This window comes from Salvelinus sp. IW2-2015, linkage group LG27 (assembly GCF_002910315.2).
Source record: "Salvelinus sp. IW2-2015 linkage group LG27, ASM291031v2, whole genome shotgun sequence".
NCBI lineage: Eukaryota > Metazoa > Chordata > Actinopteri > Salmoniformes > Salmonidae > Salvelinus > Salvelinus sp. IW2-2015.
Genome location: NC_036867.1, coordinates 22,947,296 through 22,965,232, shown reverse-complemented (window position 1 = coordinate 22,965,232; position 17,937 = coordinate 22,947,296). Strand labels below are relative to the sequence as shown.

Sequence of the window (17,937 nt, the reverse complement as noted above, 5' to 3'; positions counted from 1 at the left end):
AGCTGTAAGACTGAATGAGGGGGAGGTATCCCACCAAGACCCTTTCATATGTAGATTTCCCTTTTGTTTACCACAAATCCCTTTAAAATATCTTAAGATTCTTATGTTGAATCAACCATTCTTATTATTTATTTTTAGACTGTCTGTGCCTCTATCTCCTTGAAAATGTATTATAGATACATATTTCTTCATAAATGGGCAGAGCTTGTCTTTTGCAGATATGGCGGAAAGAGATATGGGCACAATAACACGTGAAGTGACTGAGGTTCAGTGCTTAATGCAGTTGAAGAATTCCCTAAGCCCCATATGTACGGCATGGTGGTTCACCAAACCAAGATCTTGTATCATGTAATAGGGACTATTAGATTGCAATCTATTGGTGTATGGGTAATATATCTGATATGAGTTTATGACAACTCCCTCTTCATTTCTTGAAATGCGAAAATTAATTTAAGGTTTTTAGAGGCTGAATGACCTTAAGCTTTTAGACATGATAGTGGGTGCAGAGGCAGTTTTTTTTTTTGGGGGGGGGGATTATTATAATGTCTTAGGGCACCTGAATAGATGTATATGTATGTAAACAGTTGTACTAACAGTGCATGATGTCTGTACATGTAAAGTATAAATTATCTCGTAAAACATAACAGAGTGCACACAGTATACTGATAGTGTTAGCAGATCCTGCCCTATCCAGGATTCAGATGCAGTGCACTGGTCAAACGTAGTCCACTATATAGGGAATAGGGTGTCATTTGGGATGCTAAAGAGAATACATTGGCTCCAGGCTCTTACCTGACATGACTGTTTTTGCTGTCTGGATCCCTGGCAGTTACAGCCCCCACCTCTCTACCAATCCGAGCGTTTTCATAAACATCCATGATGTAATAGTCCATAGAGAAAACAGGCGGTTCGTCCACATCTCCCACAGTGATCTTTAGGGTGGCAGTATCTTTGAAAGGACCAAGGTAGGAAAAAAGAGGCTCCAAGTGGCTATTCACTCCCTCAATTTGAAGGGTGTAGGTTTTCTTCCTCTCGTAGTTCAGTGGCTGCAGGAAAAAGGCACCAGGAAAACATGCAGGATTAGGAACAGACTTCATTCCACTTGTGTACCATGTAATTACAATGCAAATAGCCTACTAAAGTACTATATAAAATGTTAATATATTTTTCTTACAAAAATATTAACAGCATTATTACACAGGTATAGAGCATCTACTCTCTTCTCCCAGTGTGCACTGTGGATTTTTACAATGGTGGTAACTTCCTCCAACCAATCCTTACACCAATCCTATGTTGTTATATCGTTAAAGGTGAGTGTGCAAGTGCAAATGGTTGAACATCTTCCTTAAAGTGATTCAACGGGATCTTATAAAGGATTGGTTTGCTATTTTTTAACCAAATCTCTATTTTGTATGAAAATGGCATGTTATAGAAGGTTCGAGACACTTTTTTAGCGACACATTTCCATGGGTGCTTTCCATTGTGGTGATACGAGTAACGAGAAAGCACGTGCATGTTCGCACACGGAAATGTATTGTTCGAGTCCAACAAAATGAAACAGAACGTTACAGATAGAGTTCGGAATTACACAATTTCATGCGTACAACATCTGAAGACCTGCATCCCTATATTGAGAGCTTTGCTTTGAGGAAGTCTATTGTGGGTGGGGTAAGTTTCTCAAAAGTCCTTTTAAGAACTTACAAAATCGTAACATATCATACAAATTAAAACAACAAAACAAATATATGTGTGTATATATATATATATATATCACATGAAATGGATGATGTCGTACACAATTGTGCACAATTTTCCGGGGACCCGTTTTGGCTTGTGAGCGCTACTTTCAAAACTACTGGCTGAAATCATACAAAACCTTAATACTCTGTCGTTTACCTTCTTGAGGCTGATGATTCCCTCCCTGGTGTCCCTGTCAGTGTTGATGGAGAACGTGGCTGCTCCTTCTGAGTTGATGATGCTGTACTTGATCTCTGCATTGACGCCAAGGTCCTCGTCATTGGCTTTTATCTTCCCCACTGGCTTGCCAACCTGGGCCGACTCAGGGACGTACAGCTGGTAATTTTCTGTTGATCATGAGCATAACAATACAGCCATGTAGAAAAAGCTTAACATCACTAGTTGGTGACATATTTTGGGCTGATTGTCCAAATGATTATGTTTTTAGCTGTGTCACCCTGAAATGACTTCACAGATGCCCCTTGAATTGCTACTTAATGCCCTTTGAAATCATGTCGGAATGCTTGACTCGACATTTAGACCTGAAATGTGTCTGAGGGCACTTTAATAGTGTTGACTTTAACTCTTACAAACTTGGACTGATTGAACTATAACTGTACAGATGTTCAGTGTTCTTACAGCAACATAACATTAAATTGTTCAAGCTATTTTTTTGTTGTTGCCTGCATGGCATTTGATGAGGTCCATTTTGAAACCAAATGTCATATAAGTATTTGATTATTATTACATGATAGGATAGAAGAAAAAAAAACATTAAAATCATGATTCATAATTGGTGCGATTTTAGTCAATGCTATGCTCATCTAACTAATGTCTGTTGAACATCTGTTATATATTAATTAAAGATGGAGCCTACTGACAGTCAATTAAAGCTGATGAGTTTCTATGTTGAAGCTCTATCTATATGAGTGAGGAGGAGTATATCATGATTATTCTATAGATAGATGAGAACACTCCATTTATAATTGGCCTACTAAAAATACTCTCAAATGGATCTTGTGCCAGTCACGAGAAGAGCCTCTGAGAAGCACTGCTGTTTATCAAACAGTGATTAGTATTTAGCAGAAATAGATAGTAGATGTCTTAGATATCGTTAAGCCTTGAAATCCAAGTGATATGGAGTAACTGGGCCACGCAAATGGTGGGAAACATTGCAGATATAAATTATACAAATAGTCTGATGTGATTCCTTATTCCAGATGTGAGAGAGGCATGTTTGTTTTATTTCTCTCTGAATGTTACACACCGTTTTGCCTGCTGAATGCAGCCAGGGTGTCTATACTCACTTTGCGGGAACTTGGGAGGGTTGTCGTTGACGTCGGTGAGGGTGATGTTGATAGTGGTGGACCCCGAAAGTCCTCCAACTGATCCTGCCATGTCTTTGGCTTGAATGACTACAGCATAGTGTTCTCTCGCCTCCCGGTCCATGTTGGCTAAGGCAGTCCTGATGACTCCTGGACATGGAGAAAAGAATATAAGAATAGCAATGTTACTACTGTACTATATGAATACCAATGTTACTATTGTACTATTCGGCTAAGGACATACAGTTTAGAACTAAAGCCATCCTGGACAGGGGGAGAAGAATAGCGAAGTACCTCTGTTACCAATGAATACCAATGTTTCTACTGTACTGCATGGCTAATTGATGACTCCTGGACAGAGGGAGAAGAATAGAGGAATTCAAATGTTACTATGAATATCTGTTAGTACAGTGTGAATACCAATGTCAGTATTGACTACCAATGTTTTTTTCTGTATGAATAGAGATTCTTAGAGTCACTTGACTTGAATATATAAAATAATAAATTCTTGAGATTATTATGGTATTCCTCTTGTTATTTGGGTAAAAGTGACAATTGAAAAAACAGAAGCAGTAATGACCTTAGGCTCTTTACTTTACAGTAACTAATAATGCAAGGTTGGAAAATACAGGTAACTGCCAAACTAATGGAAGCACTTGAGTAAATGAGGGAGCCAAAGTATATTGAAAGCAGCTGCTCCCACACAGGTGTGGTTCCTGAGTTAATTAAACAATAAAAATCCCATCATGCTTAGGGTGATGTGAAAAAATGCTGGGCAAGCCATTATTTTGGCCATTATTTTTGCTTCCATGGCTATGCCGCCATAAAATGACCATGCCTGCATCCACAGGGCACGGGTGGTTTGAATGGTTTGATGAGCATAAAAACGAGGTAAACCATATGTCATGGCCGTCTTAGTCACCAGATCTCAACCCAAATGAACACTTATGGGAGATTCTGGAGCGGCTCCGGAGACAGCATTTTCCACCACCATCAACAACAAAAAACTAATTATGGATTTTACTGAGGAAGAAATTAGAGGTTAATCGGAATGGCCGATTAATTAGGGCCGATTTCAAGTAAAAAAAAAAAGATTTTTATTGATGTATTAAGTTAATATACGTGTTCATTCAGTATTGTTGTAATTGTCATTATTACAAATAAATGTAAAAAAATCATCCGATTAATCGGTATCGTCTTTTTTTGGTCCTCCAATAATCGGTATCGGAGTTGAAAAATCATAATCGGTCGACCTCTAGAAGAAATGTCTCACATCCCTCCAATAGAGTTCCAGACACTTGTAGCATCTATGTCAAGGTGCATTGAAGCTGTTCTGACTCGTGATGGCCCAACACCCTATTCCTTGTAGATTCGGAGGGGAGAAAGTTGTGGTGTATAAGTTATTAAAGCAATGTGCCATTACTGTCTAGGCCAGAATTTGGATTCTCACAAGGGCCTTGTGAGAAATAATCGTTCAGTTTGACAGTTTAAATAAAAGATGCATAACATAAAAATAGGCTGCTCCAACATCCTTTCGACCTTGATTGTCCAAATGTTTCATTGCCAAGGTTAGCCTTTCTACACTTTCCAATATATTTCAAATGACTATGCAACCTTGGTAAGGCAGAGAATGCAGCCTTCCCCAAAGAACCCATTCAATCATGTTTATCACTATAATAATGCAGGATATAGCTCCATGAACTTTCTACTAGGGTTAAACATAGATATTCTGAATCAATGCATAGTATAGTACAGTACATACAGTATAGTACAAAAGGAAGTTCATGTCACTGTTCAAATTGCGTAAATTACCCAGTGCTCAATGCAATGTAATTGATTCCATGCCAGTTGAAGCTTGTACTGATATTTCATTCCCACACATTGTAAAGTAAAGAATATACACAATCTGGTCATGATTAGTATGTGTGTGAGGGGATTAAAGTGCCCCACTCTCTCGCCCCGCTGTACACTGAAACCAGATCAAGGACTGGGATTTAATATGTGTTGCCTGTTACTTCAGTTCTCAGTCTCAATCTCTCTCACTCTCTTACTCTCTCTCTCTCCCAGAGGCAAAACCCTTGAGCAACTGGTGAACTTGTATTCCTGTGAACCTTTGTGTGAACTGACTCTAACAGCAATCTACAGAAAACAGCAGGGTCTCGGCTGTGATGTCTATAATATAGAATATAATAATGACATAGTAGTTGGTATAGTCGGTAGCTGTGATAAAAAAAAAAACGAGTACACACACACACTTCTCTTCAGTAGCAATCAGTCCATTTCGTATCTTGATCAATATTTTTACAAGGTTATAGAAAAGATCAGTGGTCGCATTGTGCGATTTGATCTGTACAAGGCCCCTTGAAAAATATGTCAATTTTTGTGTGTGAGTTTGCAGGATATAGGTTGTTTACTTTTCGCAAAATCAGGAACGTTCCAGGAGACAGTTGTTAATTTCTCTGTATAAAAGTGCAGTTTGTCTTGTTTTCCTATTTTCTTACTCAAATACTTGCTTAATTTGTAAGGTAGTTTCTGCATGTGTGAAAATCCTTGAAGTAGCACACAAACAAAATGAAGGTGTGGGGTACAATCTTCTCAGTTTCAAGCCCACCGTTGCCATCAAATCAATACATATTCATGTGGACAAGAAATGGGAAGCCTAAATGACTTGTACTATTATGTGTATATCCCAATGTACAGTATTTGCGATATGGATGTAATAGTACTGAACAAAATGTGTCTATTTGATTTTGGTAGGAGAGAGATATTGTATCAAGAATCAAGGACCTATCAACGACATATCCTATCTGTTTGAAAAGAAAGTTTAATGAAGTTTGTTGTTTTCCATTACTGGTCCTACTGGACATTGTTGATCTATAAACAAATCTTATTCTCTTGTATGGTGATTGGTTTCAAAGCCATCTTTACATTATCCTGCTGGGTATAGTTCATCTATAGATAAACCTGATTCTCTTGTATCCTTATTCTCTTGTTTTCTTAGAATACGCTGATCGGATTCTAAGAACAAAGCCATAATTAGATTCTATCAAGAGCCTAATTTCCGGTTTGGACAAAAGAGGCAATGCTATTATCTATTTTCTTACAGATATTATCTCCTCTCTCTCTCTTCAGGAGGATGCTATAGGCAGAAGCTAGTCCAATCCACTTGTCTTGGGCAGAATAACCACTATAAATGGGTTAAGGAGCGATGCAGCAAACACTATTACCTTCCAGGGGATTTGAGAGGTTAGGTTACATATCAAAGTGCGTCCCAAATAACACCATGTTCCCTACATAGTGCACTACTTATGACGAGAGCCGTATGGGCCCTGGTCAAAAGTAGTGCACTATATAGGGGCTATGGTGCCATTTGGGACGGAGCCATCATCTGTCACCCAGGAGAACAGATAAAGTAGTCCAGTTGTCTGTACTCTCGGATCCTGTCCAGCTGTTCTCCACACTACAGTAGTCTTCCATCTCACAGCAGAGATAGATGGCTTTTAGCATACAATAAGAGTATGCTGTGCTGGCCGGCCAATAGCTTTGACAAAACAAAAAAATATCACAACAGGGAGGCCTCGTGAATGTCAAAGTATACAGGAGTCAGTCATGTGTCTGTCTATCACATGGTATAGGCTACCATAGTCGGCATAACACACATTCCATACGTTGATATATCTTGTGCATTGTTCAAGATTGTCTGGAATCTGGAAAGAATTTAACCTTTCAAAACGTATTCCATGAATAGCTGCGTAAGTAAACTCGATAGGAAAGGAATGCATGCTTGATTTCACCTTAGCCCATACAGTACTCGTGCATGAAATAACCGCGACCTTTACTGTTCATTCATTTTAAAATTCCTCAGATATGAGATATTCCAAGACATATACTGTATGTCCCAAATTGCACTTTATTCCCTATTTAGTGCACTACTTTTGACAAGAGCATATAGGGCTCGGGTCAAAATTTGTGCACTATATAGGGAATAGGGTGTCATTTGAGACATAGCCTAAGACGTTTACCTGGCATACCATACATGCAGTACATTGGTGGGTCTGTATAGGCCATTGAGGTTCCAAGATATTAACTGGAGCCATGGCATTACTTAAGCCTGGCTCCCAAAGAAGCAGAAGACCTTGGCACACGGCCACACTTTCCATTAAAACAACACAAAGACGGAGGATCTGACCTTTACGGTTGCTTATTCCTGCTTTACTCACAAAGGCACATCGCTCCAGAGCAATCGCTCACTGAGCATTGTTTATGAACAATGAGCACAGCCCTACTAAGAAGTATAAAATGTGTTTTGGCTCTGGATATTCTGCACTCTTCCGTCTACAGTGCCTACAGAAAGTCTTTACACCCCTTACATTTTTCCACATTTTGTTGTGCTACAAAGCCTGATTCAAATTGATTTAATTGTAATCTACACAAAACACTGTAAGGTCAAAGTGTATTTATTTATTTGACATTTATTAAAGATGCATGAAAAAACAACACTAATATACACTGAGTATACAAAACATCAAAAATACCTGTTCTTTCCATGACATAGACTGACCAGGTGAATCCAGGTGAAAGCTATTGATCCTTTATTGATGTCACCTGTTAAATTCACTTCAAGCAGTGCAGATGAAGGGGAGGAGACAGGTTAAAGAAATACTTTTAAGCCTTGAGACAATAGAGACATGCATTGTGTCTGTGTGTCATTCAGAGGGTGAATGGCAAGACACAAATTGTAAGTGCCTTTTAACAGGGTACGGTAGTAGGTGCCAGGCGCACCGGTTTTTGCTAAGAACTGCAATGCTGCTGGATTTTTCACGATCAACAGTTTCCAAGGGGTATCAAGAATGGTCCACCACCCAAAGGACATCCAGTCAACTTGACACAACTGTGGGAAGCATTGGAGTAAGCATTGGCCAGCATCCCTGTGGAACACTTTTTATACCTTGTAGAGTCCATGCCTGACGAATTGAGGATGTTCTGAGGGCAAAAGGGGGAGTGTGGGTGGTGTTCATAATGTTTGGTATACTCAGTGTATCTTGATTAGATAAGTATTCATCCCCTTAGACAGTACTGCTGCCAACATACTGACTCAAATCTCTAGCCACTTTAATAATAAAAAATTGGATGTAATAAATGTGTCACTTTAAACAATGCCACTTTATATAATGTTTACATACCCTACATTACTCATCTCATATGTATATACTGTACTCTATACCATCTACTGCATCTTGCCTATGCCATTCGGCCATCGCTCATCCATATATTTATATGTACATATTCTTATTCATTCCTTTACACTTGTGTGTATAAGGTAGTTGTTGTGAAACTGTTAGATTACTTTTTAGATATTACTGCACGGTCGGAACTAGAAGCACAAGCATTTCGCTACACTCGCATTAACATCTGCTAACCATGTGTATGTGACCAATACATTTTATTTGATGTTAGAAACACCTTTGGCAGTGATTACTGCTGTGAGTGTTTTGGGGTAAGTCTTGCACACCTGAATAATACAATATTTGCCCATTATTCTTAAAAACATTATTCAAGCTCTGTCAAGTTGGTTGTTGCTAGCAAATTGTCAAGCCAATTTAACCCTTGTTTGGGTCTGTGGGACCCATTTTCAATGTTTACTGAAATAAAAATTATTAATTTAACAATTTTTTCAACCTGAGACCCATTGGCCTTGGCTCATTTTGTCAGAAGGTAGGTGTAGCTGGTGCATGAAGTCAGGCGCAGGAGAGCAGAATGAGTGAGCAACGTACTTTACTCAAAATAAAAGGCACAAGGTAACAATACACTTGACCAACAATAAACGGTAATCAATTATGCACGGGTGAAAACAGCACCCGTCGACAACCAGCAATAACGTACCGAATGAACATGGAAACAATCACGCACAAAAACATGGGGGAAACAGAGGGTTACATATATGAACATGTAATTGGGGAATGAAACCAGGTGTGTAGAAAACAAAAACAAAACAAATGGAAAATGAAAAGTGGATCAGCGATGGCTAGAAGACCGGTGACGTCGACCGCCGAACGCCGCCCGAACAAGGAAAGGGACCGACTTCGGCGGAAGTCGTGACACATTTTCTGTGAAGAACATGTAAAGTAACACATTTTCATTGAGTGCACACTGCGCACCCCCCTACGAATGTATATTACATATGTGGTGTTCGGGTTAACTGGACCCGAGGGTAATAAAAGTGTGGAAAAGTGTGTTTGTAGGTGAAAACAAGTAAAAATGTATTTTTTTTTTGCTATGTGCCTTCACTCTGTCTTCTTCCTCCCTGTGCATGCTGTTTCAACATAGACAGGTTCTTGGGGCTGTCTCCCTACCTGTCTGCTTGTCTCCCGCTTTTCTCGCACTCTTTACCCTTTGTTGTGTGTGAAACTACACAATGTCTTGCGGGGAACCTGCACAATGTTATTACAATACAATATTTCAATACATTGTAAAAAATTCACAACAAATAAATAGCTTTGTATGTTTGGCTCCTTACACAATCAATCAGTTTGGCAAAATTAGTCTCTGCTCAGAGGGCCTTAGACATATTTTTTTGCAGAGAGAGAATTTAGTGTGGAAAGAGCATCTTCCACTTTGGAAGATTAAGAATTTTCCGAATATGAGGATCATGTCTCTGTCAATTTAGAGTCTGACCGTGAGTTGGAAGAAGAGGATGAGATTGACCTCAGCCAGCCCCAGGACCAGCCCATCAGCAGCCAGCTCATCAGAGGGCTGCAGGAGGAAAAATATGAATGTCAGTCAAAAAATAGAGGATGCAACCAGGGCCAACGCAGATGGCTGTTATTCATGTGCAGGACAAAGTCTTCTTTTGAACTGTTTATCCCAGACACCATCCCCAAAAATCATTCTGGACAGCACTAATTTGGAGGGAAGGAATGTTTTTGGGGAGAGATGGAAGGAGATGGACTAAACTAATTTACATGCATACTTTGAGTTTCTTATCCTTGCTGGTGTTTTCAGATCCAATGGGGAATCCACAGAATCCATGTGGAATGCAGAAACTGGCATATAACCATTCCATGTATCAATGTCTTCCACATTATTTCCAGGATTATCAACTTCAATAACCGAGACACCAGACCAGCTCGGCGGCAAAGAGACAAGCTAGCTGCAACCAGGTCAGTGTGGGACAAGTGGGTGTATAGCCTTACACTGTTTTACAACCCTGGGCCCAACGTTACTGTTGATGAGCAGCTTATGCCATTTAGGTGCCGCTACCCCTTCAGGCAGTACATACCGTCTAAATATGGAATCAAGATCTGGGCTGCCTGTGAAGCTGCTTCATCATATGCATGGAGCTTGCAAGTGCATACGGGGAAGCCATATGGATGAGCCCCCGAGAAGAACCAAGGGATGTCCTGGACTTGACACAGGGACTCTGAGGCCATAACATCACATGCAATAACTTTTTTACTTTACACAAGCTGGGACAGCAGCTCCTCAAGACGAAGCTGACGATGGTAGGAACAGTACGAAAAAACAAGCCAGAGCTCCCAACTCTGCTGTTGAATACACGGAACAGGCCTATCAATTCCTTTAATGAGTCCATGCAACTTATTATGTGATTTGTTAAGCACATTTTTACTCCTGAACTTATTTAGGCTTGCTATAATAAAGAGTTAAATAGTTATTGATGAAGACATTTCAGCTTTTCATTGTTTTAGTTTTTTTTATGTTCTTCAAACAGAATTCCACTTTGACATTATGGGGTATTGTGTGTAGATCAATGTGACACAATATACATTTAAATTCAGTCTGTAACACAACAAAATGTGGAAAAAGTAAAGGGATGTGAATACTTTCTGAAGGCACTGTAGCTATTGTGTCTGAAAATGAATCGTCAGCCTCCTTCCCTTCTCAGGAAGATGGACAATGGAGGAAGCTCACTAGGCGTATACTTCAACAATAAAAACAACAGCAAAAACAACTAGCACTGAACTTTAAAGATACAATCTGTACAATCTAGGGATGCTTCAAAAGGCTATGGATTCATCAGCAACACGTTTGTCGTTGTTGTTTTTAACAATATTTACCACACTATATACCACAATATTTCTGGAACACAAGCACATACATGCAATAGCAATAGTGCCAGAGCCCAATGCTAAAATAATTATTTCACTAAAAAGATATGTATTATGGATATGATTCCCTCTTAAATTGCCAATGTGTTCAGTGTCATACATTTGGGGTCTGCTGATGTAAAAAGGGCTTTATAAATACATTTAATTGATTTGATTGATATACTACCAAAGACAACAAAGGCATGGTGCATGTACTGTACTTCCTACAAAACGAGTTACCTTAACAAAATGCACCAGCCTGAAAGGTGCCTTGAAACTTTGACACACGAACAATCCTTGAATCTCTTCCTCCACTGACTTCCTCGAGCAGTGACATCCATTCCTGATAGTCTGTGCTAGATCTCAATAGAACAAGCCTGTTAATTTATTAAAAAAATTGAGAAGGAGCTGTCGTCGTTGAACCCAGGGCCATTTGAGTGAGTGAGGTGGTTAGCCTTTCCTTCAACCCCCACCAGTCTATTACAGTTGATACCATCACACTATCCCCCTCTTTGTCTGACTGGACATTTCTAAAGGAGGACAATCTCCAGGGTGAACAGGGTTATTAGGAGATTACCAAAGCTCTTCTCTTGCTTTCGCCCACTTCGGGGGATCTTGTTTTTGTGTTCCACAGTCCACACTGCCCTGAGTGTGCAGCCTTTTTGTGTCTCTTGTTATTTTGATCTGAAAAAACTAATACACACTACTACATTTGAGGTTTCCTCCAGGTTCTACTGCAAGAAACACACATAATATTTATTGGACCCTGGTGCAAATACGTTTTTTTCCATCATCAGAAGAGACCAGACGAGAAATCAGTGGTTAAGGATAAACATAATACTTTATTGAGAAACGGTAATGGAAGGATTACAGTTACACTGGGTATGTCTCAAAAACTCACTCAAGAGACAAACGCACACGGAACACAATTCAAGCTCCAGCAAAGGTACTGCAGGGTGCCTCGGACCCGACGAGCCTCCAATAGACGCCAGACAGTGTACAACGGGCGACCATTGTACAAGTCGAGGGGGCGGAGAGACATGTGTGGGGAGAGGACTGGTCCTTACCAGCTTAAGACGGGAGACATGGAAGGATGGACAGAACCATATAGACCTGGGAAGCTGGAGACGATAGGTGACCAGGTTGATTCGACTCAGGATCTTGAATGGGCCTATGTAGTGTGGAGTGAGCTTCCGCGAGTCCACCTTAAGGGAAGATCACGGGTGGACAGCCACAATCGTTTGCCTGGTGTTGGTGTCGGGCAGATGAGAGGACTAAGGAGGATTGCACTCTGATCTAGGTGTGACAACATTGTTTAATGAACACCTCTGCTAATGACACCCTCGCTTCAGCCTCTTGATCAGGAAACAGGTGGGGGGGAACTGACACTCGAACGGCGACAGTCCAGTTGTCGAGTTCGGCAGTGTGTTATGAGCATACTCCGCCAAGACTAGGAACTTGCTCCAGTTGCTGGCCTGAGTGGAGACGAAGCAGCGGAGGAAGTTATCCAGCTCCTGGATGACCCGCTCAGTTTGCCAATTCGACTGAGGGTGGAACCCCGAGGAGAGACTCACCGATGCCCCCAACAGGGAGCAGATACGCATTCCAATACCGTGCGACAAACTGGGGACCATGATCTGAGACAATGTCCTTGAGAAGTCTGTGTGGTCGAAAGACATGGGTAACAATGAGATCAGCGGTCTCCCTCGCTGAAGGCAACTTGGGTAAGGCGAGGAAATGGGCTGCCTTGGAGAACCGATCGACGACAACCAGAATAGTGGTATGCCCTTGAGATGGAGGTAAACCTGTGAAGTTGACAGACATATGAGACCAGGGCCGGTTGGGGATGGGCAGAGGTTGGAGCAACCCGGCCGGTTGCTGATGTGCAGACTTGCTTTGGACAAAGATGGAACAGGCCGCAACAAAGGATCTCACATCCTCCATCATGTTGAGCTACCAGAATTTCCACCTCAGGAACTCCAGTGTCCAATTAACCCCTGGATGCCCAATTCATTTAGAGAAGTGTCCCCATTGTAGTACTTGGGACCGGGCTGATTGCGGAACCGTAAAGTCTGTTAGTGGGTCCCCCGCCGGGGTCAGGTTCTCAGGTCTGAGCTTGTCAGACCGTGGTCTCAGTACTCCATATCACAGGGGCCACAATGCGTGAGCTGGGGATGACAGTCTCTGTGTTTCCCTCTCCTCTTTAGAGACATCATGTTGGCGGGACAGGGGGTCTGCCTTCTGATTCTTGGATCCCGGGAGAAAGGCTATTGTGAAATCTAACCTGTTAAAAAACAGAGCCCATCCAGCCTGAAGAGTGTTCAACCTCTTGGTTTCTTGAATAGAGACCAAGTTCTTATGGTCCGTCCAGATCACAAAAGGATGAGGTTCTCCCTCCAACCAGTGTCTCCACCCCTCAAGAGCCCACTTAACTGCCAAGAGCTCCTGGTTGCCTACATTGTAGTTGCATTCCGCTGGCGAGAACTGCTAGGAGAGAAAGGCGCATAGGTACAGTTTCTTGTCCTCCTCATTCCGCTGTAAAAGAACCACCCCTGCCCCGTTGTCTGAGACGTCCATCTCCACCACAAAGGGATATGTCGGATCAGAATGAATGTGTATGGGTCCAGTGGTGAAATGTCCCTTGAGCTCAATGAATGCCCTGTCAGCCTCGGGGTCCAGCAAAAACAGGTCAGGGACTTTAGGGTTAGGACCGTGAGAGGCGGTGCGTATTAAACAGCTGTAAAAATGGGCAAACCCGAGAATCCGCTGGACCTGCTTGAGTGAGGTGGGATGGGGCCAGTCGGCAACCGCCTCAATCTAAAGGGGCTCATTTGGATGCCTGCGGTAGAGATAATTTGACCCAGGAAGGAAACCTGGGATACGTGGAACTCACACTTCTCTATCTTGACATAGTTGACTCTGCAGGAGGCATCTCAGGACTTGGCAGCCGTGTTCCAGAAGGGTTTCGGAGAAGATCAAGATGTCCTCGAGGTAAACAAAGACGAACCGATTCAACATATCCCTCAGGTTGTCATTGACCAATGCTTGAAAGACTGTCGGTGAGTTTAATAATCCAAAGGACATGACTAAATACTCATTGTGGACGACTAAATACTCATTGTGGACACAATGGGTGTTATAGGCAATCTTCCACTCATCTCCAGCCTTGATTCTCACCAGATTGTAAGTGTTGCGGAGGTAATTTGGTAAAGAATTGGGCCCCTTGAACCAACTTCAATGCGGAGGACATCAGGGATAGGGGGTAACGATTCTTGGTCGTAATCTGGTTCAGCCCTCTGTAATCGACGCAAGGACAAAGGCCTCCATCCTTCTTACCCAAGAAAAAGAAGCCTGCACCAGCAGGGCATGTAGAGGGGCGAATAAAACCTGCCTCCAGCGACTCCCGGATGTAATTTACATTGTCCATGAATTGTCCATTGTCCATGACTGCTGCTTCAGGGGTCTAGAGGGAGTACAGATGCCCCAGGGAGGTGTGGCGCTGGGTAGGACTTCTATGGCACAATCGTAAGGAAGATGGGGGAAGGGTGGCGGCCTGCCTCTTACTGAAGGCCTACCGCAGGTTTAAGTAATAGGGAGGGAGAGCGGAAAAGTATTGGTCATCAAGGGATGCAGGAGGACACGGTGAGGCTCTTGGTGGGGTCTTAGACATTTAGTCTGGCAGTCCTTACCCCAGTCTAGCAGGTGTCCCGCAGACCAGGAAAATACTTGCGAAAGTATTCACCCCCCTTTGCATTTTTCCTATTTTGTTACCTTACAACCTGGAATTAAAATTGATTGATTGGGGGTTTGTATAATTCTATTTACACAACTTTGAAGATGCAAAGTATGTTTTTTGTAAAACAAACAAACAAGACAAAAAAAGGAAAACTTGAGCGTGCATAACTATTCAGCCCCCTAACAAAGTCAATACTTTGTAGAGCCACCTTTTGCAGCAATTATAGCTGCAAGTCTCTTGGGGTATGTCTCTATAAGCTTGCCACAGCTAGCCACTGGAATTTTTGCCAATTCTTCAAGGCAAAACTGCCCCAGCTCCTTCAAGTTGGATGGGTTCCACTGGTGTACAGCAATCTTTAAGTCATACTACAGATTCTCATTTGGATTGAGATCTGGGCTCCAAGACATTTAAATATTTCCCCGTAAACCACTCAAAACAGGTTTTCCTCAAGAATGTATTTAGCGCCATGCATCATTCCTTCAATTCTGACCAGTTTCCTAGTCACTGCCGATGAAAAAAGATCCCCACAGCATGATGCTGCCACCGCAGCATCATGCTGGGGATGGTGTTCTCGGGGTAATGAGAGGTATTGGGTTTGCACCAGACATAGCATTTTCCTTTATGACCAAAAAGCAATATTTCTGTCTCATCTGACCAGAGTACCTTCTTCCACATGTTTGGGGAGTCTCGCACATGCCTTTTGGCGAACACCAAATGTGTTTGCTTATTTTTTTCTTCAAGCAATGGCTTTTTTTCTGGCCACTCTTCCGTAAAGCCCAGCTCTGTGGACTGCACGGCTTAAAGTGGTCCTATGGACAAGATACTCCAATCTCCGCTGTGGAGCTTTGCAGCTCCTTCAGGGTCTTCTTTGGTCTCTTTCTTGCCTCTCTGATTAAAGCCCCCCTTGCCTGGTCTGTGAGTTTTTTGTTGTGGTGCCATATTCTTTCCTTTTTTTAATAATCGATTGAATGGTGCTTTTTGGGATGTTTGAAGTTTCTGATATTTTTTATAACCCAGACCTGATATGTACTTCTCTGGCATTGGCTCCTTGACTTGGGCATTGGCTCCTCCTCGGTTGGGGTTGGACTATGGTTGGAGGGAGTCAGTAAGTGCCCAGAGGGTTTCTGATATATGGAAGAGTTGTTCTTGCTGCCGCCTCAGCAGTGCTCCTTGGTGGGTTACAACAGTCTTGATCTGGGTAATCTCTGCTGGGTCAATGTTGTAGGCTGAAGCTTGCTGTGACATGGTGAGGTTGGACCCAGGTGCAGAGAAGAGGCCACACGAGGAATCAGTGGTTAAGGATAAACATAATACTTTATTGAGAAACGGTAACGGAAGGATCACAGCAACACTGGAAAAACAACAAACACTAAGTCTCAAAAACTCACTCAGGAGACAAATGCACGCAGCACACAATTCAAGCTTCAGCAAAGGTCAACAGAAAACACACCTCTTTTAACTTCTTTCAGCTAGGGGGCAGAATTTTTATGTTTGGAAAAATAACGTTCCCACGGTAAACAGACTATTTCTCAGGTCCAGATGCTAGAATTTGCATATAATTGACAGATTAGGATAGAAAACACTCTAAAGTTTCCAAAACTGTCAGAATTTTGTCTGTGAGTATAACAGAACTGATTTTACAGGCGAAAACCTGAGGAAATCCAACCCGGAAGTGCCTTTAATTTGGAAAAATCCCTGTTCCGTTGCCTGCCCCTCCTCCATTTAAAGGGGTATCAACCAGATTCCTTTTCCAATGGCTTCTTCATGCTGTGACCAGGCTTTAGACATAGTTTCATTTCTTTCTCTGTAGTATTGAATAGGTTATCGTCCGGTTGAAATATTATCGATTATGTATGTTAAAAACAACCTGAGGGTTGATTATAAAAAACGTTTGACATGTTTCTATGAACATTACAGATACTTTTTGGAATTTTTGTCTGCCTTTCAGGACCGGAACGAGCCTGTGGTTTTCTGAACATAACGCGCAAACCAAATGGCGGTTTTTGGTTATAAAACTAATCTTTATCAAACAAATAGAACATTTATTGTGTAACTGGGAGTCTCGTGAGTGCAAACATCCGAAGATTATCAATGGTAAGCGATTAATTTGATTGCTTTTCTGATTTTCGTGACCAAGCTAATTTGAGGCTAGCTGTTCTTACTGTTTTGTCTAGTGATTGATAAACTCACGAACGCTTGGATTGCTTTCGCTGTAAAGCATATTTTCAAAATCTGACACAATAGGTGGATTAACAACAAGCTAAGCTGTGTTTTGATATATTTCACTTGTGATTTCATGATAAAAAATATTTTTTGTCTTTTCTTTTAATTTGGCGCTCTGCAATTCAGCGGTTGTTTATGAAAATGATCCCGCTAAAGGGATCCGTGCGGCAAGAAGTTAACAGGGAAATCATAATGAGTAAATAGGACACACCTGAGTGTCGTTAATGTCTCTAGGACGGTCTCTGCCCCCCTCTGGTGACTGGTGGAACCATGACACAAACTGAAACCTGGTTATTGTTAGTGTAGTCGGAGCTAGTCGTTTAAAGAGGCAAATCGTAATGATCAGAAGCAACAAACTCTGGTCATTAATCGTTGAGTTGATAAATCTGCCTGCATCTCCAAGAGTTCTGTCTAACAGCAAACATTTTAAATTATGAGGCAAGACAGGACTTCTCACTACTAATTGTCTTGTCTCATCTCTACGATTTATTCTTAATTATTATGAACAACATAATTGACAGTTGTTTTGTTATGCATCTACCCACATGCCTTCACACTTGCTTTAAACCAAAATATAAAGACACTACATAAAGGATAGTCAGATACAGATATTTAATTAACAATCCTCTTTTGTTTAAACGTGTTATCGTGCATTTGTGAATAACACATATTTTKTTAATATTTACTCAGCAATACACGTCTAGTATTGAGGATTAGGTATGACATTGTTAACTACAAGGTAAAGTACTTGACTGATATACAGTGCATACCCTTTTTCCACATTTTGTTACATTACAGCAATATTCTAAAA

At 41.4% G+C, this 17,937-nt stretch overlaps 1 protein-coding gene and 1 long non-coding RNA gene across 2 annotated transcripts in view; one reads left to right on the top strand and one right to left on the bottom strand.

The window, feature by feature from the left end:
• Positions 1 to 17,937, top strand: part of LOC139023105 (uncharacterized) — a 427,630-nt gene that overhangs the window by 22,292 nt on the left and 387,401 nt on the right. The window lies entirely within an intron of this gene.
• Positions 1 to 17,937, bottom strand: part of LOC111953148 (cadherin-18) — a 212,952-nt gene that overhangs the window by 49,721 nt on the left and 145,294 nt on the right. Inside the window, exons 5-7 of the mRNA XM_023972228.2 lie at positions 3,045 to 3,212; positions 1,897 to 2,084; positions 793 to 1,046 (exon numbers count right to left, since the gene is read on the bottom strand). Coding sequence (XP_023827996.1) covers positions 793 to 1,046; positions 1,897 to 2,084; positions 3,045 to 3,212 — 610 coding nt within the window. The remainder of the gene's footprint in view (positions 1 to 792; positions 1,047 to 1,896; positions 2,085 to 3,044; positions 3,213 to 17,937) is intronic.